The sequence below is a fragment of the Medicago truncatula genome, chromosome 1 (assembly GCF_003473485.1).
Source record: "Medicago truncatula cultivar Jemalong A17 chromosome 1, MtrunA17r5.0-ANR, whole genome shotgun sequence".
In the NCBI taxonomy this organism is placed as follows: Eukaryota; Viridiplantae; Streptophyta; class Magnoliopsida; order Fabales; family Fabaceae; genus Medicago; species Medicago truncatula.
In genome coordinates this window covers 52643919-52668325 of record NC_053042.1, presented here as the reverse complement: position 1 = coordinate 52668325, position 24407 = coordinate 52643919, and the positions used below count along the sequence as shown (strand labels likewise).

The window sequence follows — 24407 nt, the reverse complement described above, 5'->3', positions numbered from 1 at the left end:
CTTTTCTACAATAGATGTTACCTCAATTTTTTTATTTAATATTGTCATTCTTAATCCAATTTCGTCTAGTTTTATCATACATTCAACATAATATTCTCCTATCAACTACACTTAATTTTATTCTCGTCTCGTGTTGAATTTTTACTGCCGACACCATGTTTCATGCAGCTTCGTAAGTCTGACAATTGACTATAGAACTTTCTCTTAAATTTGAATGTTGCTTTTGCATCACATAAAACAATTGAGAGTCTGATCCTCATCTGTTCCAATCACCCATTTTGAATTCGATGATTTATAAATACATCAATTTCTTTATCCTTTTCTATAATGAATTGAAATATTTAAATTGTATGACTTCTATGATATGATATTTAAATTGTGTGCTAGAAATGTTTCATATTTTGCTAAATTTTTGTTTCACATGCTTCTATTACAACCTGCCATCCAATTTCTTTCTCAACTATATCATCCATAAAAAAAACATGCATTCTAGTGCCGACTCTACATTTTAATATTTGGATTAAAAGTTGTTTTTGTTTTTCTTATGTTTTAATAAATTGGGTCTTGGAGTTTTACCTCATCATGAACTAAAATAGTCTCCATTTTATTATTCAATTATTCAATACTGTACAACCATATACGACCTAGGACTTCATCTTAAATCTAAATCTATACATTTATTGGGCCGGCACTCTTCCTACTTTAAGAAAATGTTATATGAGTATAATTGTGGGTGGCATTTAGCATGCACAGGTATAAAACTTGTGCACCATGCACAAATTTTATTTCAACCACTAGATTAAACAGGTACATGGATTTTATTGTGGTCCATCTGCATCCTATCTTTTTTTAGTTTATTTTCAATCTTAGTTTTATCAACCTCCATGAGAGGCCACCAACACCAATCACTTTAATCTTTGTTGAATCAATGGATAGTGTGAAGAATGTGGCTATAGCCTCCTTTCTCAGTTGTTCAAAGACTGTAATTTTTTTTTTTCCACCGAAACCAAGAAAACCGAGTTAATTAGATCTGGAACGCATCCATTTTTATTTGCCGCCGTAAACCCAAGTTTTGCAGCTTTTATGTAGATAGAGGATATGCATACGGTAAACCCACCTTGAATAGTTGAAACATTGAATCCGAAATTCACAATTGGGTTTTTTAGTTTTCTCCATTTTTTAGCAATTGGGTCTGTGAATTTTGAGAAATAAAAAATGGGTATTGGAAAGATTGAGATAAAGTGTTGAAGATTCTAATAAGAGCCAAGATATATTTTCAAAGAAAACACTGGGTTGTTAAAGAAGGCTCAACAGCTAGCAATTTCTGGGTTAATTTATCATACTTTTTCTACTTATCTTAATAACAAATTATGTAGGAGAGTTAATGGATGATGTATTGGCTGAATAAAAATTTAAATGAAAGAAGGTAAATTAATGCCTAAAATCATGGCTAAATTAATGCCTTAGAGTTTTTTTGACAGAAAATGCCCAGAGTTAATGCATCGAATTAATGTCCAGAATTGGGTTTACATAATCAGCGATGTTACCCCTTTTTGAAGTGAATTTGGGAAGATTTATTAGCTATTATAAATTGAATGTAGTTCTAAAGTTTTGATTTGTTTACTTCTCGGGTGTTAGTTTTATATTAGTGTCATGCCATGGATTATTCAGTGAGTGCTTAGTACATGAAGCATCCAACCATGGAGGTTAAACTATGCATTATTAAGGGAGACGAGTTGCATAAGGTGGGTTGTATTAGGGAGATGAATTGTAGAAAGTCCGTGGTCAGATCTAGTGTGTGAGACACATGATAAGATATAATATAACTTAATATCTGATGGTTGAAATAAACTTGTGAATGGTGCACAAGTTTATGACTTGTGCATGCTAAATGCCACCATAATTGTGTGTATATAGTAGTATGTAGTATAATATTTACCGACAGTGGCAATCAAGTACAACAGTTGAACAGAAATTGTAGGGTCTGAGAAGTGAGAACCAAGTAACAACTGGGATACGAAGAAATAGTATATGATCTGGAATTAATAGCTAGGTATAGAGACTTATGCAAATACAATGCAAAGTGAGACAGCTGGGCTAGCTTGACCCTATTATATTGGCATTGCTGCACAGATAATGCTAAGCATCTTTGCTGTTTGATTAGATTGCACTACCTATCTACTACTGCTGCCCAATAAGACTTTGTCTTCTTGTCATTGAAATGAAATTGAAAAGGCATCACTCAAATAAATTAAATTAATTAATTTCAACACTATTATCATTCCAGAATCTCTATCTCACTCTGCATTTAGATTTCCATGTTTGCAAATTATTATTGTACTATACTATTATTATCACATAACATCCTCTCACTATTATATTATTTAACAACCCCAAACCATTACTTCTCTCATCTCTCACAACATACCCTTGCCCTAGTTAAACAAGATAGTTTCTTTCTCCACACAAATATAGTTTATTCATTGTTTTGTAACAACGTTAAACCGCTTCTATAACGCAATTCTCATAACTTCTTGGAATGGACAGTGGTGTGATTATGGAGGGAAGGAAGGAGGATCGAAGGGGCTCACTTCAGTCCAGTCCAAGACGGTAGAAGATGGCTGAGACTCAGCTGCTGACTCGTTGGTTCAATAGCTCACAACATGCATAGTGTCAACGTGTGTGCTTCTGATCCAACGATGCGGGAGCTGCATTCCAGTCGTCACTGTCATGTCTTGGACTGAAGGGGCCTCTTCATCGCCTCCAGCAACTATATCTTCATAATTATTACCTTCTAACTCTAATATTAGTATGTATTTAAATAGTTTATTCTTTATGCGAAATTTCTTATCATTGTTTAATTTGCAGCGTGTGAGATATAATGATTCATGAAGCGTCACTTTGTGTATGATCTTTTAGAACATGAACACTTTCCCAAGTGTAAGTGCTAGCACTATCAATGTTGTATATGAAATTAAAGAAAACCTTCATTTTATATTCGTAAAAAAAATCATTTTGTAAATTACTACTAATCTACTATCGCCTAAATTTATCTTACTTTTTAATGATGTACAGCATATTAATAATCTTTATTTTCTTGTATATACTTATTCTTGGCAGGAAACAATTCCAACTGGCTGGAAACAATTCCATTTTGATAAAGAAGAGTAAGAGGAAGAGAAAAGAGAGACTAACTAGTGTTTGGGAATGATTGAGCATTTGAAATGAGAATGAGTTAGAGAAAGATTGTACTTATGAAGAGAGAAAAATCTTAGAGGGATCTAAACAGAGTTGTGGCTAATACATTCTTTTCTTTTCAACCAAGCTTATACACAACCCCATGAACCTCCCTACTCTTTTCATTTTTTTTTTTTTTTTTTATGATCATAAATTTAACACGAAACAAAGTAACAAAACATGGTGTTATAGGTACCAAAGCCATCATGATTCATGATCAATTCACTTGTTAGTGAAAATGGTATAAACATGAATTAACTTTCAAAAAGATTGTATAGACTATTAGACATTGCTCTTATTAGATCATACTTGTAAACTAATAATAACAATTTTTTTTAAAATAATAATAATAATAACAATTTTATTTCTATTGATTTTTATTTTTTTTTGAAAGGAACATTTCTATTGATTTATTATTATCAATAAGTTTACTTTCTATATAAAAAAATGACGTGACATTAATAAGTTAGTAACAAATTGCATTTTTTTCCCCTATATCGGTATCAAAATTATGATGTGTCATTAATCCTTTTTATCTCTTACAAATAAATGAAATAATGCGATTTTTTTTCCAATTTATTTATGATAGCTTCCATATAATTTTGACATATCCACGTTATCTAAATAATTATCATTCATTTATATTATTAAAAAATAAAAAATATTATCCAACTATAAAATTGAAATCATTTACTCGTCAACATTACCTTATATTTCGGATGAAGTGAGCTTTTCATTGAAATTGAAATCTTTAAAAAAGAGGGTTAAATAAGAAAATGACCCCTATAAATACTGACAATTTCGTTTTAAATTCCTACAAAATAAAATTACATTTTTTAATCTTTGTAACATTTTTCTTTAACGATTTTTTTTTTTTTTAAATGACTAAAAATGTTGATGAAAAGTTTTAGAGGAACTAAAAAGTGCGATGTTGTGATTAAAAATGAAATTATCAATATTTATTAGGACTATTTACTTCATTAATCCTAAAAAAATATAAAGATGAATTATAGGAAAAAATCTTTTATTTGAAACTTTAAAAACAATTATAGATAAACTATATGAAAACAATAGACACAGATTATATAAGACAGTAACAAATAAAAGACTAAATATTCAAATATCTGCTATGTAGTGTTTATTATATCAGATAAAGAATTTAAAACATAAGATAGTTTGTCAATCAATTAAGATTCATAATTAAGACAAATAATAATATATATTGAAAATTTAAAAGTTTGAGAAAATGCATTGGTTTATATTTTAAATCAAAAATTGTAACCAAAAAAAAATATTTTAAATCAAAATTAGATAAATATTTTAGGCAAGAATTTGAGGCTGTCATAGCTAGGAGCCTGGGACTGTTTTGAACGCGGGAACTGACGATAAATGGATATGGAAACACGACGCAGCTGTTGTTTTCTTGGTAAAATCTGCATATTCAATGCTGCAAAAATCAGTGTTCTCATAATTTGGTGTCGACGTAGCTGTAGAGGGCCTCGAAACTGTTGTGGAATTGTTCAGTTCCATCAAAATGTATGTTATGGAGGCTTCCAACCATTTATTGTTCTCATGTCCATTTGCCTTTAATGTCGAGGTGTAAATTCGACACATCATATGGCTATATCAGTACTAACTTGGATTCTTTGAACAACAAGAGATAAGATGATCTTTGAAGGGAAGGGTGCCAACATTAGTAAGGTCATTACAAAGATTAGGTTCCTATTTGGGGTTGGTTTATTTGGACGGAAGGAAGCATACCACCAGGATGCACATTTTCATATTGGTGTGGTCACCTTTTAGTGACATGTACGAGTTTTGAGTAAATTTAGTGTATCTTAATTGTGTTGTATGTTGTCCCGTAACTGTAGCTTAATTGGTATCTATCCAAGATAATTTGTGCGGTGGTCGGGGTTCGAACCCCAAATTCTCCACTGCTTCACCAAAATAAAAAATGGAAGGTGTTCCTTTAATGCAATTTTGCTTAAAAAAGAAAAAGATAAAATATTTGTAAGACAATGAATATATAGTTTTGGTGGGTCAAGTAATGTTCTTTTTTTAATATTTTTATCCTTTAAAATATGGCAAATTCTATGGTACACTCAATATATTTGAGTGTACCGGTACACCCACTCTTTAAATTAATAGTTAAATAAGTTGTTTTTTGAAGAAAAATATATTTTTTTTATCATTTATAATTATGATAACTAAATCTTATTCATAAAAAATGTCAACAAAATAAAATTATTATTTTTTGAATTTTTATCACTCATAATCGAGAACATTCATTATTTTTTATGATAATATGTAAAAAAAATTACTATAATTCTTATAAACAATGAAATGATGTTTTTTCTTATGAAATGATGTTCTATAAAATATAAATATTGATAGATAGTTATTTATTACATAAAAAATGATCGTTAATTTATAAAATTATGAAGCAGGAGTACCGATACACCTCACTTTGTGAGTGTGCCGTAGAAGTTCCCTTAAAATATTACTTTCTCCAAAATTTTCCAAAAAACATATCTCTATTCCTCCAAAAAAAATGGTTTCCCTCTCTCTAAATCCCTTATACCCTAAAAAAATTGGTTTACCAAATCAATTTGTTCGATCCCCTCTCTCTGGAGTCCTCTCTGAAACGCACCGTTTAAAAGTTTTTTTTTTAGAGACACTGTTTTAAAGCTAAAAGGAAGGGTTTCGATTCCACAAAATACATACACAAACACTCTTCGTTTCAATCGATTCGATTTTCTTCACTTTCTTTTCCCAGTTTTTCTCAGATTCTGCTTTCAAAGGTTTGTGTTTCATCGATTTTTGTTGATTTTTTTTTCAGTAGTTGAAATTCAAGCCTTTGATTTTATATTTATTTCTCTAGTCTTTTTCAATTCTGGAATATGTTTCTTATATCTTTTACTCGTGTTTGCTATTGATTACGCGTTATTTTGTATTTAGAATAAGATACTGATAATTGTTATATTATTAGTTTGGAATTGGTTTAATTTCTGGGAGTTATACATGTTGATTTTTCGGTGTAATTATAGTGAAACCCAATTCGGTTCCTCGCAATTTTCTCGCGGCCCAATTCAATCCACGACTTATTTTGAAACACAATGCGCTGTGAAAGTGTTGGGCATTAGTAGGGTAGTAGAAAATTGCACACAATTGAGAGAGATCAGAATTTAAGGGGTTGTAATAAAGTGGCTACTAACATTATTATTGAGTCGATGGTATTTGCAAGGCCGTCATTGCGAATAATGGCTCCGAACAGTGGCGGATCTTCATAGGGACCTGCAGGTGCCATGGTACCCCCTATATATATATATATATATATATATATTAAATTAGGCATAATTGTGTTACAACTACGCAAATGGCGCTGTGGAATTGATTTTTGTTTTTCTTGCGTAGGTCGCGGGTTCGACTCTTCCATCCTCTTTATATTTATGTTATATTTTTACTATTTTGTTCAAAAAAAAAAAAGCTCCTTATGTGGATTCAAACTGGCATCCCCTACTCTGCTATCAAGCAAAATAAACCACTAGACCAGTTAACAGTTATGATATTTCTTTCACACAGTTTAATATATATTTCATACAATTCTGGCACCCCGCATAAAATATTCCAAGATCCGCCACTGGCTCCGAAAGATTTTCTTTGCTATTTCAGCAAGCGGAAACTCTTTTTGGGTCACGATATCATGTTTGCTAGTATGTTGTAAGGGCTCTGATCAAGTTTGAACTCATAAAAGTTGGTGAGAGATTTATGTTTTAGGAGTTACTTCTTGGTTTTTTCTTTGATAATGTCAACTTAGATTTGTTGTATTTTCTTGTCACTTTGTACATCATTGTTTTTCTAGTAACTGTGTACGGTAAAACTTTTATATAATCCACACTGCAAAGCAACCTTATAGGTATTGGATATAGTTTTCTTGAATTCTATATTCCTGGATTTTTATTTTGTTTCACTCTTATTGCAGATCCTATTGACTTTATAAAACCAAATTTGTCATTTCTTTTTAGGCAAAACCTATTTCCTAGTGCTATCAGATAGAAGTTAAATGATTAGTTTAGTTTGTGTAACTATTAATAAAATTAGATATTTTTGAATGCTTTACCATGTAAGGGAAGAAAAATTTAGTAGGGGATAAACACTCTTTTATGAAATAACGGGATAAACACTCTTTTATGAAATAACTCATAAGTAGGCATAGCTGATATAGAAATCATAAAAGGGTGATCTAGTGTGAGAGGTTCCCAACAGGTGGGTTACTGGTAGCGAAGATATGAGCTTAATCCAACAGTGTTGATTTGGTGCATGAAGCAATTACCTTCTTTTACGATTGCTGTGAATCTAGATTTTAAACGGAACACTCCTGAATTCCAAGTTAGAATAATTTATTGACAAATGTTTTTTATGATATTATATAATATGTATAATTAAATACCATGTTTTGATAATGCTACTTGTTTGTACAGGAATTGAGTGAAAAAAATATAAAGAGAGCGTCAAACCCCCAATACCCATTCCGCAGGGGCGTATGGGAATGCAAGCTTAACACAAAAATAGTGAGTATATATAATCAAAACCATATCATGACGTATTAGATTCTAACAATACTCCTAATTGGTATGCATTTTTTTATCATTTTGTAGCTACCAGAGACTAAATCTAAAGAAAAAGACATTGATAAATGTTTAAGGTGGAGGGAAGGGCGTGTGAAGAAGGATGAAATGGTTGATGAGAGCGTCCAGAAAGTATATGAAGAATGTGTAAGTATTATTTCTATTTAATTTGATTCTAAAAATTTATTGTTACTTCATATAAAATTTGTGAGGCTTAATACATGCTTTGGTCCCTTAACTTATTTTCGGATTTCATTTTGGTTCCCTAACTATAAAGTGTCTCAACTTGGTCCCTTATGTCTTTTGGTTCTATCCGTTACATTTTAATTGTTTGATCTATTTTTCAAATAGAAACCATTGGATCATGTAGGTGTATTGTAGTCTACGGTGATGATTAACACCTAATTTTTTTTAAGCCAAAAATATATAAAAAATTCATATATTTTATAAAATATGAAGAAAAAAATATTCCAGATTTTTTTCAGAATTTTTATAAAATCATTTTCAAAATTAAAAAAATTTATTTTTTTACGAAATTTTTAAAAAAGGTCAGATTTTTTTTTCGAAAAAAAAAGGTTTTTTAAATTTTACAAAATTCTGGAAAATATTCTAATTTTTAAAAATTTGGAAAAATATATAAAAAATTCAGATTTTAAAATTAGAAAAAAAAATATTCCAGAATTTTTATAAAATCTTTTCCAAGATTTAAAAATTTGAAAAAAAATTATTTTTTTACGAAATTTAAAAAAAAGGTCAGATTTTTTTAAAAAAATAAATATATAAATAGATGAAGATTGATGGTGATTTTTTTTTTTTTTGAAGAAACTAAAATGAAATATATTAACACACCTAAGGCCTTCCTAGCACAAGGTGTGCAAAGGAATAAAAACCTCAAAAGAAGAACAAAGTATGAATATTACAAAACACAAGATCGCAAGCACCACAAAACAAAACAACACCAAGATGCCTTTAGCCTATGCGTAGTAATGTAAACGGACTAAGCCACCACCCATGATAATTAAAGGGAAGAGTTACAAACTTCACCTTTAACCACTTGAAAGTCAACAACTTAATTTTGTCCACCACCTGTATAACAGAACTAACCTTTGCATTAAAAATTCTATTATTTCTTTCCTTCCAAATCTCCGACATTGTTGCAAACCAAATCACCTGGAGAATAGATTGCTTCGACTTAGAGACACCACCTAAAAAACTGAATTGAATAAAGTGCCCTTGAACATCATTAGGCATAACAGTAACAACGCCTAGCCATTTTAAATTTATATTTTTAGGAAAATCAAGAAAAATAGAAATGATTATATGTTGTGAGCCCATTGTATACTTGTGTACTTTTCAAATCTAGCCCTTGATCACCAATCTTAAATGACATGTGGACAAGGGATAACTATTTTTGAAAACAAACTAACAGAGAGGGCCAAAAGAGGTAACGACAGAAGACATAAGGGATCAAATTGAGACACTTTATAGTTAGGGGACTAAAATGAAATCCGAAAATAAGTTAAGGAACCAAAGCATGTATTAAGCCAATTTGTGAATTTTTTTATGACGATCTTTTTTTTCTGTACTACCATATATTATTTCAGGTGACTCTATCTCAATCTTCTCAAACTTCTAGTTGTAGGGACATACTTAGCAAAACATTACATGTCGGTGAATATTCTGGTCGTGCAAGGGGTATGTTATTTTTATATTAAAGTATATAATTAATTTTATTAAGTAATATGGTTATTTTTTATGTTATAATATATGCAGTACATTGATGGTTTCAAGTGTTTGACATACCCAAAAGATAAACTAATAGAAATCCAAGAAGAATGGTGTCGGTTCATGATCAACCTAAAAGTTATATGATTTTTTTTATAATAAGGTAAGTTTCATGTTTCAAAATATATTTGCTAGAAGTGGTAGTGGTTTTAATTTGTACTCATGATCAGTAGTACTTTGAATTTGTCTCTAATATAATATAGCGTTATTTCTTAATGGTATTTTCTGGTATATATTCAGGTGGAGGAGAGTGAACGAAATTTGAAAATGAATGATGATTTGCCTACTTGTTTTGGATAAAAATTTTGAGACGACCAAGAAAGATAGATGATGACTGCATGCTACCATAGAAGATTTTGATTTTATGTTAACTAATTATTTGTAACTTAGAGATATACATGTTATCATATTAGTGGCTATACATCTCTGACTTTTATGCTATATATACATACATATTTTAGGTGCCATTTAATTTGGGAAAGGAGAGTTCTTTCCCACCATGGAAAAGTTGATCATGTCCATTAGATTAAATGAGAAACATATTCCTATCATACTCTCTCAACCACTAGATTATTTTTTTATACTATCTTTCACACTCTCTCTTTCATATCCCCACACACCCATACCACCACCACTAAATCACAAATTCAACAACCATCTTGACCACCACTGCACCACCACACAAATTCAATAATGGTGTCCTTGCTTATTGTGCACGTGTGGTTGTCCTTGCCTAGTAGCATACTTAATTAGAAATGAACAGATCAAAATAGCATTTTCGGAATATTTCAACAGCAATGCTTCAAATAATGGAAACCCCATCTTTCTTAATCCATTAGTAATTAGCAGAATATGAGTTTTTGAATGTAGAGATGATCTGAATATCACTTTTCATAACCATTTCATGTTTAAATTTTGAGTTTGGCTGAACCGAAGCTTTGAGCTAGGTTTTTCATCGTTGAGCTCAGTTTTATCCTCAATGATATTCGAACATAGTTTTCATCTGTGTGGTGGTGCAATGGTGGTGTGTGGTGGTGCAGTGGTGGTTAAAGTGGTTGTTGAATTTGTGATTTAGTGGTGGTGGTATGGGTGTGTGGGAACATGAAAGAGAGAGTGTGAAAGATAGTATAAAAAAATAATATAGTGGTTGAGAGAGTATGATAGGAATATGTTCCTCATTTAATCTAATGAACATGATCAACTTTCCCATTGTGGGAAAGAACTCTCCTTTCCCAAATTAAATGACACCCATATTTTATGATATGTTTGAATTTTATTTGATAAATAATAGTCTCAATTTTAATGTACCAAAAATATATATATTTACCTTAGAAAAATTATATATATATATATATATATATATATATATATATATATATATATATATATATATATATTACTTTAAACTAATAAAAAAACTATCTGTAAAAATAAAAAATAATCAGACAAAAAAAAAAAAATGTTTTTCCTAGCGCTTTTTTCCTGTATAAAGCGTCATCTAAACCTAGTATTGCATAGCGTTTTAAAACAAAAAAGCTGTTTTTACCTAGTGCTTGCGTTATTTTAACCCCCTTTTAGGTGACGTTTATTTTTGAAAGTGCTATCTAAGGAGAACCTTTGCTAGCGGTTTTTGACATAAAGCGCTATTTAACCCTTGCTTTATATAGCGCTTTATACAGAAAGAACGTTATATTACCTTTACTAGCGCCATTTACGGTAGCGCTTCAAGAGCACTATCTAAAGTAAAAAAAAAAAAGGCGCTATATAAGCCCATTTTTGTAGTAGTGAATTTTTGATACATATTCGATAATATATGTAGCTACGAACCCGGTTATTCTCAAATTGAAGATTACATTCATATTGATACAATCGCACACATTAAATACTGATACTTCACATATACCCACGAATATATACCATAGATGTATCATAGTTATATACTACAAAATATTGTATACATATTATATAGGTAAAATTACATTTTTAGTCCCTTAACTTAATTTCAGGTAACATTTTGGTCCTTTATTTTTTCATTTCAATTTGGTCATTTTTATCCATTTTCATATACATTTTCAAGTTTCAAATCTAATATTCTTATGCAAACATAAAAGAGGATCGTAGATTTGAAGATGGAAAGACCATAAGTAAATAAAATCATGAATTTTAAACTTAAAAATGTATATGAAAATGGATAAAAAAGGACCAAATTGAAATGAAAAAAAAGATAAAGGACCCAACTATTACCTAAAATTAAATTAAGGGATTAAAAATGTAATTTTGTCTATTATATACTACAAAGATACTCGTGCATGTGTATGTGCCCAACCAAGACTTTCTCCATTTCTCGTGTATCTAGAATGCACGTTTAGGGTACTTGTAAGAAATAAATGGAGATGTACACAAATAATGATAATAATTAGACATAAATATATTGATTCAATCTGTATTTGACAAGCCTTGTTTTGAGTTCTTTTATGGTGGCATAATCCCATTGTTGGTCTAAGTTTTGCTACATAGTTTGTGTGATTTTTCAGTTGGTCTCTTATTTTTTGTAACTTTTTTCATGGATAATTTTTGAATCCTTTTCTTGAATTTTTTGTGTTGGTTATGATTTTATTTTCGGCTTTTAATATATTTCATTTTTAATATAATTTTTATCGGAATAAATTTATAATTGTTTCATGATTTTTTTTCTTCCTGAAAGGATACAAGTTTCATGCTTCATAAAAGTCTAGGGTGTAGACCATGGAGGTGTTAATATTAGTTACAACATGTGTGTGGGTCGAATCGATTCGGCCCAGTTAACTAACGGGTTGGGAAAAGGAGCGGGTCAGCCCGATTTATTATAACAAAATTCTCGTAAATTAGGGTTTAGGATTTCGGAGCTCACACAACTAAGCTCCAAGCTATTCATCCCATTTGGTGATTGGTGTGAAAATTGAACTCTGTTGATTCATAATTAGGGTTTTCATACCAAGATGGGGACGAAGGCAAAGAAAGCTTTGAAGAAGAAGAGTTTGAAAAGGGTCAATGCTATCAATAATAAACCATCTGAGCATGCTGCTGATTTTTTGGTATGTTATTGTTCATAACACTTTTGCTCTCAATTTTTTGTTGATGGTGTTTTTGATTATTTGGTGATTGATTTTGGTGTAGCCGTTGGAAGGTGGTCCTGGTCGCAAACTTCCTGAACTTAAACAATTGGAGAATTCTTCCCCTGTTTTGTATATTGGTCGGATTCCACATGGCTTCTATGAGAAGGAGATGGAAGGTACCAGCTTACACTTTTAGATTATTTTTTTATTGTTTTCTCAAATTTTTTTTTTTGAGAGAATTATTTTCTCAATTTCTTGATTGTTATTAAATTTATCTTTGTTTATGAATTAATTGGTTTTTGCAGCTTATTTTGGACAATTTGGAACCATCAAGAGATTGAGAATTTCCAGAAATAAAAAGGTTAAGCTCTTACACTTCTTTTCGTTGTGCCTGTGCTGTGTTTGCTTAGATTTTTATCTACATGATGACAATGATTATTATTTGTGGCTTGCTTTGTTTACTGTATTGAATTACTCTGTCTCATCCATTAGAACTATAATTTTGATGATAATTTTTCTAGAATGTTTCATTCAATGTATATTGGTTATCTTTTAATTTTAATAAATATTTTTTATGCACATTGCAAATTCTTCAAATTTGTTGTGATACTTAGTTCTTCGCTTTTAGCATCCCTTTCTTCAAAGGTAAAGCCTTTGTGTAACAGGAATTTCATCCTTTTTATTTGGTTGGTTCTTGACTTTTTTCTTTGATTTTTGACACCCGTGCCTTCGAGTTACTTGTTTTAGTAAAATGCTCAATTTCAGCAATATTTAGTTAGTTAACTACCTTTGATCGTCATTGATATATTTTTTATTAATATTGATAGCTCATTTATTTCATGTTTAACAGACTGGAAAATCAAGACATTTTGGGTTCATAGAATTTGAATCTCCTGAGGTAAAATTTGTTTTTCTGATTATTGTGTTGTGATTTTGATTTTTGGCGTATAAACTCTTGTTTGTGCTGATGTTTTTTGGTTTTGTTTTGCAGGTAGCAAAAATTGTTGCTGATACTATGCACAATTATTTGCTTTTTGAACACCTACTACAGGTTTTTGTGGTACCTTCAGAACATGTTCATCCCCGATTGTAAGTTACTAATTAACTTCGTTATCCATATGTATTTTTGTTTAAGCTTCATAATTAGTCTGTAATATTCTCTTTTCTAGTTTTTTTTTTTTCTCATGTTGGAAGAGAGTTTATTATGAGAAAACAAGAAATTTTACTGGAGGATCAACAATCCTTGGGTGGGGGGATTTTCTAGAATCATAGGAAAGGTAAATCAGCACACAAACTTACCTATCCCTCTAGATATCAGATTAACATGATTATGGCTATGGTTCCACAGCGTGACGATACTGTCAAAGTTGTAGGATTGTGAGCCTTCTAGGCTGGTTATGAAATAAATCAGAGGCTTATGAAATAGATGAGGGCACCATACCCAAATAGTATTTAGGAAAACTATCATATCGCACAATGTTCAGAAGGAAATGTCTAGCACTGCCTTTTAACCAAATACCCCACATGCCTGAAAAAGAGCAAAGCGCTCGAGCATTTTCCTACCTTGTGTTAAAATGTAAGATGTAAGCTAACATATCTGGTAAGTCAGTTTGTTAGAAATCATAAAGAAGGAAAATAGGGAAAGTGCAAGAGAAATTCCAATTTGTATTTTGAATTAGCTGACTGAAAACTGATACAGAAGCAACCGTTTGTTTATAGATAAAAGGAACAGTGATTCGCTTTTGTGCACACTTGAAACTGTTTAATTATGTCAACGAAATAATCCTAGCCAGTTGAAGCACTTACAGAAATCAGAAGTCGGTTTTCTTAAGGCCTAAGGCTATATAATGATGTACTGTACAGAATATAATTATAAACCAACATATCAGACATTTTAAAACAATAGAAGCATCTAGCAGAATTTTTTTAAATTTTTTTTGGAACTAATGGTATACTAAATGACATGCCTGAGGTTAAATAATTTGTTTCTTTTCTTAACATAATCAAGAAAAATAAATTAAAAGGTGGGATTTTTCTTTGTAGATGGAAAGGATTCAATTACCGCTACAAGCCCTTGGACACACTCCAAATTGAACGAGAGCTACATGACAAGGTATCTAGTGTGATGAGGAAGTATATCATTTGTATTTAGTTACTCTGGTGCTCTGTATAAAAAGAAAATGTACTAATTATTGTTATTATTTCAGGAAAGAACATTGGAAGAACACAAAAAGTTGGTTGATAGAGTTATGAAGCGTGACAAAAAACGACGTAAAAAGATAGAGGCTGCTGGCATTGATTATGAATGTCCTGAGATTGTGAGCTTTTTTCGCCTTTCTTTGACTGATTAGTTGTTTTGATAGTCCATTTCTTGATCTTTTCTCATGCTATGTCTAATTGCTGTTGCAGGTGGGTAACCTCCAGTCTGCTCCAAAGAAGATAAAGTTCGAAGACTGAGTAGGTAACATGCTTCTTCTTTAAAAGTTTAGTCATTCACCTCAACAAGGAGAGTGCATCCTCTCAGGGTTTCATTATAGATAACCTAATAATGTTGAAATTGTGTCTATTGCTCTCCTCTAAAGATTTTTAGGAGTGAACTCTTTCCAAAATTAATGGATATCTAGAGAGAGATATCAACATAAAATGTTTGAGTGGAATGTTAATGGGAGGATCCATTTTCCTATGGCATATGTTGTGCTTGATGTTTCTCTTGATGTATTTTTGCTGTTCAACTTTCAACAGAACAGATGATTTTGCTGAATATCCTGAATTTTTTGTGTACACATGTAACTGATTTGGTTTTATTACCTTTTTCCCTAGATGAAGGCGGATGGTCTACCATGTCATGAGGGGTGGCAAGAAACAATGTTTTTTAGAATTTTAAAAGTTAGTAATGAACTATCTTCATTGTAGGTGCAAGAGCCTCCAGTTTTGTGTCTTTCTAGACATTATATTATGAAAATATTTGTGTAAGTGTTATCCATTCCATATATTTATCAGTTTTTGTGTCAGTTAATCACCTTCATTACGACGAGTTGGAAATACTGAATTCCCTTCATATCTGCATAAATTGTAGGTTGTTAGTAGGTACAAGATGGCCAGTATATTGGAATTGAATACTGAAGTTCGATAATTGTCGAAACTTTGTTGATAGTCAAAATTATATATCTCAAAGTATGGCTCGTTTAATGGATTCTGTTATTATGTACTAAAAGTAAAAACTTGCAAAGTATGGTTAAAAAATCTGTTTAAATCAATGTTCCGCAAATCGAGGGTTAACTCTTCGAGTTTACTGAGTTTACGTGTTTAGGTACCAAAATCGTGTTAACTCTGAGGTAAACTTGATTTCTGATGAAATTGGAAGGTTTGACGAGTTTGACCGAGTTAATACTCGGTAAACTCGTGTAAACTCTACCGAGTTTATCAAGTTGATGAGTATACATCTAAAAAAAAAAAAAAAAATAGGCCCTTCTTTGGGTTGATTTTTTTCAAAACTCAATTCCTTTTCTACAAGCCCAAAGATTGAAATGTTTAACACGTTGTTCCTGAAATAAAACGTTTCTTTTTCTTTCTTCTCTAAGTTCTCAAACCATGAACATGGGAGCACATACTAGTTATGGTTGCAATTCCGACGGTGGAAATTCAAATTTCGACACCGATTAGGGTTGCGGTGGTGGTGTTTGTTGACCTTTTGAAGAAATTAACTAGTTTATTTTTTAGATAGTTTTATTAGCGAAAATTGTGAAACTTCCTTTTTTTTTTGGATGGTTTATGGATGGCTTAAACTTAAAGACTTATGAAACTTATGATTTTATTTTTTGTATTTTGATGCTAAGTTGAACATAATGTTTTATTATGGTAGTTTAGTATAATTTGCCTTTGTAATTAAGTCATATTTTGCACTATTGATCTATTTACAATATTATATTAGTTTACATATGTCTTGCATATGTAAATTTTATATAATTTTAATTTTAGGTTAACTCGTAGGAGTTCTCGAGTTGAGTTTACCAAGGCAAAACAAGTTGAGGTAAATTCTCGAGTTGCAAAACCTTGATTTAAATTATCTTGTGCTTGGGTTAAGCCGTTAAGACTTACGAATGGGGAATGGTCCCGGACCTATAGTGTTTGCTTGAAATTATCTTGTGCCATCTATATGTAATGCTGTCTTGTGCTCATGTGAGTATGAATCTATTCTAGAGATAGAGATGAGTTTTAAATTATGGATAAACTTGCACGAAATATAGGAGTTTAGCACAACATTGTGAAATTCTTTCAAAAGTGTAACATGCACACTATTGTATTTTCACCACATCAATTTAATGGACTTTTTATTGACAATTTTTTTTTTATGGACTTTCTTTTAAGCAAAGTAACACCCCCTTTTAGCGGTGTATATAGTGAATAAAATAAAGTTTTTTCAGGGTGGTGTTATACCTATTTCTTATAGATAAATGATATTTGAACAACGACAACTTTCTCATTTATTATATTTACATTGTTTTTACTTTCTCTTTCTATTGTTTTTGGATTTTGTGTCAATATTACTTTTTGACAATTACTTTTTTCACCCTGCTGCCTTCTTGCGCGCCCTGTAAAATTTACTAAAATACCACTGATTCGGATTACATAATCCGGACCAGATTGTTAGTGATTTCTGGAAACAGAAATCCGGACCAGATATTATGTAATTTTCTGTGTCTTTCTTTGATGTCAAAGGTCTCTGTTGACCGTTATATGAACCCCACACAAGCTGCAATGCATTGCAATTGCAGGGTTCCTATGAATGGTCAACAATGACAATGACACCCCTAAAAAACTAAAAAGCATTTGAAGAAAATGTAAGAAAAGAGGTGATATGAAGAATGAACGTATTTGTTGAAGATGGAAGCCTATTTATACAGTCAATGAAAACGTGTTAGTGATTCTAACCGTCCAAACCCACATTAATGACTCTGAATCTTTTCGGATTTTATATTCCGGAATGTCCTTAGCCCTACAGGAAGTGCAACTTTTCCCTCGTTCGCCACCATTATCGCAATAATTCGGAAAACATATTCCAGAATGCATCAGTCATGGTCGGTGGTCTGCACCACACGTTTTTGTCGGTGGTCAAGTAAAAAAACGTGGTAAAACGCATTTTTTGACTGCATTTATGGCCTCCCAACCGTTTTTGACCCACCCCTCCCTATAAATAGCCTTCCAAACCCCACCATTTCTCACACCATCCTCTCCCACCCTCTCCTCCTCTTCTTCTTTCTACAACCATGGATTTCCATCGTTGGCCTTTATAGATAGGGATGGCAATGGGTACCCAATGGGTAGGGTACTACAGTGCCTGTCCCCATACCCGCATTTATAAAAAATACCCGTGCCCTTGCCCGTATCCTCGTGGGCAACAACTTTAGTCCCCTTCCCCATACTCTATGGGTACCTCAGTGCCCATACCCGCACCCATTACCCGCACTTTAACTATGAAAAATAAAAAAAATAAAAAACATCACAAATGAGATAAAACTACAATCCCAATTTTTAAAAATTAACTCATAAAATAATATGAATCGTGGTATTTAGTCAAATAGAAAACATCCAAAATATCCCTAAAAAATTATACACCGGCATGATGGAGTTGTTATTGTATTAAGCAGTTGTTTGGTTTAAGTTTAGGTTTAGGCTGAAATAGCTAAATAAAGAAATTAATTATACATAAAAAATAAATAAATAATTTATGATATTATATAAATATGTATATGCGGGGTTGCGGGTCTGGGCAGTATAGTACCCTTACCTGTGCCCATACCCATTTAATTTTGTGGGTATTACCCGTGCCCAGACCCATAAAAGCGGGGTTTTACCCTACCCTTTGTGGATATTTTTTGCGGGTACCCATTCGATCTAAGTCCAATTGCCATCCCTATTCATAGATAAAGGTCTCGTTTAAAACTTTTAGGGTTTGTATGAACGGTCAATGAGGATGGAACCGCGCTGCAACGAAGCACAGTTCATTTGAGGGTCATGTGGGTCAGTGTGGTTCTTAGCTTGACCTGTTTGGGCGTAAATTTGAGCACCCCCCATCTTCCTCAGGGGCATTGTTCTCTTCTTCCCGCCATACTCTTCCCTCCTCCTCCGGTTTTCCTCCAATAGGCAAATTACTGGTATGTCCCATCACATACCAGTGGTTAGGCTCTTAGGAGATTAGAATTAGGCTCGTAGGAGATTAGAAATAGATTTAGGATCTTATGTAATAAGCTTAAAAAGCTTGAAAATTATTGTAATGTGTTGTTCATATATTAATAAAATGAGTTGTTTTTATATTTGTGTCTTTTTATTTCTGTTTTTTAATTTATTTGCATTTTATTTTATGAATTTTGAAGATTAAAATTGCAAAACTTCTGGTAAAACATTAAACATCTGCAAAATTCTAACAATACCATCCGAAAAACGAAATCTGGACCAGGGGTAAAATTGAAAAAAAAAGGACGCGCGAGAAAAGGCATAAGGTGGGAAAGTCGTTGCAAGTGTATGGGGAAGGTATCATATGGCAAGTGGATGTTGAAAGACAAAACCGTTGCAAGTGGTGAATTAGTTTAATATTATTTAATTCTTGATTAAAATATTGCAATTTAATCGTAAATCTACGGTGGGATTTTTTTTCTTTCTGCTGTGGTTAAGATTATTGATTTATTTATTAGAGGCAAGAATAAATATAGAATATGACCATGTGCTAATTGTGTGCATAATCGTTGCACTTATATAAATTCGACTTATACATAAATTTTTGGCTTAAACGCACTTTTGGCCCTCTGTATTTGTCATGGTAGCAATTTTGGCGACCTTTTAAAAAAATTACTTTCCAACCCCTATGTTTACCCTCTTTTGCAACTTTTAGGTCCTCTGATTTTGACCGGGTCAAAACCCATGTGGTCACTCGCTTAACTGAGATGGACACCATGTAGGTTATTTTTTAAATAAAGAAAAAGCCAACTAATTATTTATAGAATTAAATAAATGAAAAAGAAATAAAAAAAAATGCAAAATCATGGAATTCATGGTCTTCGACCCCTTTCTCCTTTCATTCCAATTCTCATTCATCTCCTCAACAAACGCCTTCGTCTCCGCGCCACTTCTTCTGAAGCGAAATTCATGTCACCTTCCCATGGTGCTCGTGTCTTTGGTGTTAGGTCTTGTGGTAGCCACTTTGATTCCCATGCTTCGTTCCATTCGTCTTTGCCGCTTCGAGGATTGCGAGATGAGAATTGACGGATTGTTGTTGGGAGTTTGCTGGTGGAGAAATTTGATTTGAATTGGATGATGAATATTGTTTGTTGTTCATGTGTTGTATTTTGGATGAAGGATGGTGGATACGGTGTTGAGAGGAGTCACGTGTCAATCCAAATCCAAATCCAATTCCAATTTTTTTTTTAAATTGTGAGTTACGCGCAGTTTTTTTTAAATTAAAAAATAACCAACTTTGCGTCCAACTAATTGAGTGAGTGGCCACTTGGGCTTTGACCCGGTCAAAATCATAGGGGCTCAAAGGTTGCAAAAGGAGTTAGAGGGTTGGAAAGTACTTTTTTTATTAGAGAACTAAAATTGCTACCATGGCAAACACAAGGCATACTAAAAGTTTTTTTTTTTATATTATTCTGAATAGCTTAATTGCAAACATCCGGGATGAACAAAGACATACAACTATCATTATCATCATTATAATTAGAGTATTGATATTTGAACAACTCTTTTGGTACAATTTTTGGGACAACCTTGTTGTGTTCTCTTCTTATTGGTCAAAAACAATAGAGAGAGAAAAAGGAAGAGAGAGAATAAGAAGATAATGTGAGTATGAGAGAGAAGGTTGTACAAAAGTTGTACTAAAATGGTTGATGATAAACATATTAGAAGCAAAGACCCCACATGCATCCTTAGAGGTTTTCAGAAGACAAACATAAAAAACAAATGAAATGTTATAAGAAAAGAACCTACATCCTTAGATTGACCCCAAATATTAGAAGCAAAGATCCCACATCCTTAGTTTGACCCCAATGGCGAAAGCTGCGTACGCTTCAACGTAAGCATAAAGAACTTGATCATCGCTGAGATCCTTTTGACTCCAATCACTTTTTCTGATCTCTTCTTTCAGCTCCACTTCGAATCCTAGAAGTTCATGAACCATCTCCTCCACAGAAAGATTTTCAAGACCATCCTTTAATAACCTCAGTTCCATAGGATCCTTGTACATCTTCAAACCATGCTTCGAGCGTGTTATCCTCTCGCGATGCCAGTCGTTCGAGAATCCTCCGAATTTGTACACCCAATCAAGAAACAATTTGCGGAGGCTTTGCGGTATCGAATCGGCCCGATAGAGCTGGATAATCAAGCATCGGTCACCGACGCAGAGACGCAACGTGTTCACATCAGGATCCATGCTGAGACCGAAGACAAGTATTCGACGGCGGACATAGTCGGCGCTGCGAATGAACGTCGTGTTAATCCACTCATCGATCACGGAGGCAGACGTAGTAACGGTGACGGTAATGTTGGTTCCGTTAATGTTGACGGTGAAAATGCTGACGCTCGGCGATGGTTGCCATTCTTCTTTTTGTTGGAAACAGCGTAGGGATGAAAAAGAGCGAGAGACTTATAATGCCATATAAAATTAGGTTTTTGTTATGGACTTGTAGCTACGGATTTAAAATAAAATAATAATTGGTTGGTTTAATTTCTTAACAAATCATATAAGAGACCGCTCAGATTGATTGAATAATTAATGTATTTAGACTATAATATAAATTAAACTAGACCATTGACCCCTGCTAACGCACGGGTCATTTTAAGAAGTAAATATTCATGTAAAAATAAAACAATGTAGTTCGCTTGAATGTAAAAATTGTCGTGAATCAAAGCATAATGTCAATTACGATAAACTTTGTTATTGTTCCATAATTCTAAGACGCGTTTCTGTTACTTTAACATAACATATAATTTTAAAAGGGAAACTGAAGTTCGTTGACATGCAAATAATTTCAATAAGTAAGAAAATGAATAGTACACAAAAAAGTCCTACACATTACGGAAAACTTCTTTGTAGACCACATTTGATGCAACATCGGTATAATCGTCGTCCTCGTCATTAATCAATATTTTTAAATCACCTCTCGAACAATACGTGTGAGTAAGATATGATGGTTGAACAATAAAGAGTATTACTTATCACGATAAGCACAAAATAGTGGAACAAAATTAGGAAATGCCCAACATTTTAGGATAAAGATTAATATGAATAAAATGAAATTAATATTTTTGATGAGACTTTTTTTTTTTACTTAAGAATTGGCATGTAAATTGGGAGGGCGCAAAACAAATGGATGCACTTGAAGTGGAATAAATTTAGGAAATGCCCAACATTTTAGGATAAAGATAAATACAAATAATATGAAATTAATATTCTTGATGGGGCAGTGTGTTTGACTTAAGAATTGACTTGTAAACAGGGTTTAGGGGCGCAGAACAAATGATTAAGATAGTTGACTCGGGTGAAATGTAGTAGTTACTTGAATGAGAGGAATTAAGATTTTTAGTTTGTTTCCACCCAAAACATATTTTAGAGATGTGGATGAAATCTCTTACTTATTTGAATGAGATAAATAAGGATTTTAGTTTGTTTCCACCAAAAAATTACTATAGAGATGTGGATGAAATCTCTTGGTTACTTGAATGAGAGAAATTATGATTAGAATTTTAGTTTGTTTCCACCTAAAAAATATTTTAGAGATGTGGATGAAATCTTTAGTAGTTACTTGAATGAGAGGAATTAGAATTTTTAGTTTGTTTCCACCCAAAACATATTTTAGAGATGTGGATGAAATCCCGTAATTATTTGAATGAGATAAATAAGGATTTTAGTTTGTTTCCACCAAAAAGTTACTTTAGAGATGTGGATGAAATTTCTTAGTTACTTGAATGAGAGAAATTAGGATTAGGATTTTAGTTTGATTCCACCCAAAACATATTTTAGAGATTAGGATTAGTAATTGTTAGTAATAATGTTACTAAAAGTGTCACCAAAAAGGTAGTAATTGTTACTAATAATGTTACTAAAAGCTATGCTACTAAAATGCTTCAATAACACAACAATGGTACTAAATATAGTTTGAGGAGCACAAACACAAATATATAAATCAAAAACCAAAGCAAGCAAGGCTAAATTATTTATGAAATTCAAGGGACATTTGCTAAATTCAAAGACAAAAAAATAGATGCTTCCAAAACTCTAAGAAACTAAAACTTAAAATTCAAAGTGGAAAGGTGTTGCACAATTTATCTAAACATGGACTAATTGTAAATAACATCAAGGTAGATTGTATCATGTGACCCAACCATCGGAGCACCCCCTCTGATCTTCACACCTTCACGAAAGTTGCTTGCAAATTCATCTTGTCAAGAAGGAAATGCATAGGGGGATCAAAAACCGGGTAGGGGATACTCTTGTGAAACCTATCAGTCAACTGTATATCAAACTGTCCGTCACCAACAAAAACCAAGGTAATTCAGGCACCAAGATCGATTCCGTAAAAGTCACGAATCGCTTTCCATCCCTTTGTGAGAAAAAATGCTCCATTTACTTTGTCGACCAATACTTCAAACTTGTTGGACTTAGGATCAGTCAATATTGCATAGCGCCCAATTTGATCTCCAAAATCACCGCCAAACATGTTTGGCAAGCATACTGCACCCTAAAAAAAAAAAAAAAAAAAAAACATCACAAACGTTGATAAAATAGAATGCAAATAATTAAGAATAGGTATATTTCGCAAAAAAAAACATACAACATGAATGTCATATTCAACAATATATGATCTGTATTTTAGTCTCAGCTTGTTGATTGCTTTGTCAAGATCGGAAAGAGGGTTTTTCACCAACAGACCTACAAAAGATTAAAAGGGATTGAAAGAATGATTTATACTTTACAACAGTGAGGAATAAGAGCACAAATCTGTATATTTAGTATAAACCAGAGTGGAATGAAGATATAGTTATCAGTGAGGCAGTGGTATGACAGCAAAGTCTGAATGTTTCTGGAAGCCATGTTGATTAAGAAATTTCGGTTTAAGAGAAAGGTATGGTTTTAGAAAGAGATTTCGGTTTAGGAGAAAAGATTAAAATATATTGGTGAGGGTTTGGAGGAGGGGAGTTAGGAGATATGGTTTATGGAAATCAATTAGATAGGTTTTAGGAGGAGTGAAGTTAGGAAATCATGGTTAGGGTTTGGAGGAGGGGAATTAGGGAATATGGTTAGGTTTTGAAGGAGGGAAAAGTTGCTAAAATATTAGGTTAAAATTAGGGCAACAAAGCTTTGTTTAGGAATAAGAAGAAATTTTGGTTTAAGAGAAAGGTATGGTTTTAGAAAGAGATTTCGGTTTAGGAGAAAAGATTAAAATATATTGGTGAGGGTTTGGAGGAGGGGAGTTAGGAGATATGGTTTATGGAAATCAATTAGATAGGTTTTAGGAGGAGTGAAGTTAGGAAATCATGGTTAGGGTTTGGAGGAGGGGAATTAGGGAATATGGTTAGGTTTTGAAGGAGGGAAAAGTTGCTAAAATATTAGGTTAAAATTAGGGCAACAAAGCTTTGTTTAGGAATAAGAAGATATATTATTTATTTA

The 24407-nt window shown here is 32.3% G+C and overlaps 1 protein-coding gene, 1 long non-coding RNA gene and 1 pseudogene across 3 annotated transcripts; 2 read left to right on the top strand and 1 right to left on the bottom strand.

Annotated features, from left to right (window-relative positions):
• Positions 1-7428: 7428 nt before the first annotated feature.
• Positions 7429-9891, top strand: LOC120577938 (uncharacterized). Its single transcript, XR_005643899.1, has 4 exons — positions 7429-7808; positions 7896-8012; positions 9470-9560; positions 9639-9891. It is a non-coding gene; the product is annotated as an uncharacterized lncRNA (long non-coding RNA).
• A 2628-nt stretch (positions 9892-12519) lies between these two features.
• On the top strand, positions 12520-15946 carry LOC11416225 (uncharacterized RNA-binding protein C1827.05c). 2 transcript variants are annotated; one of them, XR_003007230.2, is made up of 10 exons: positions 12520-12724; positions 12807-12921; positions 13051-13106; positions 13596-13643; positions 13737-13834; positions 14789-14858; positions 14953-15063; positions 15155-15206; positions 15566-15714; positions 15822-15946. XR_003007230.2 is itself a non-coding variant. In XM_003592494.4 (9 exons), the coding sequence occupies exons 1-8, from the start codon at positions 12629-12631 to the stop codon at positions 15200-15202; spliced, it is 642 nt and encodes a 213-aa protein (XP_003592542.1). In that variant the 5' UTR covers positions 12520-12628; the 3' UTR covers positions 15203-15206; positions 15566-15887. The 2 variants fall into 2 exon arrangements, 1 of the variants encoding a protein (XP_003592542.1); XM_003592494.4 differs by having other exon boundaries at positions 15566-15887.
• A 4623-nt stretch (positions 15947-20569) lies between these two features.
• On the bottom strand, positions 20570-21381 carry LOC112416778 (Werner syndrome ATP-dependent helicase-like; annotated as a pseudogene).
• Positions 21382-24407: the final 3026 nt, after the last annotated feature.

Excerpts from the sequence above, each read along its gene's own strand:
- LOC11416225 (XM_003592494.4), top strand. The coding sequence starts at position 12,629 with ATGGGGACGAAGGCAAAGAAAGCTTTGAAGAAGAAGAGTTTGAAAAGG. Across the intron at positions 13,107-13,595 it reads GAATTTCCAGAAATAAAAAG|ACTGGAAAATCAAGACATTT; the intron begins GTTAAGCTCTTA and ends CATGTTTAACAG. Across the intron at positions 13,644-13,736 it reads TAGAATTTGAATCTCCTGAG|GTAGCAAAAATTGTTGCTGA; the intron begins GTAAAATTTGTT and ends TTTGTTTTGCAG.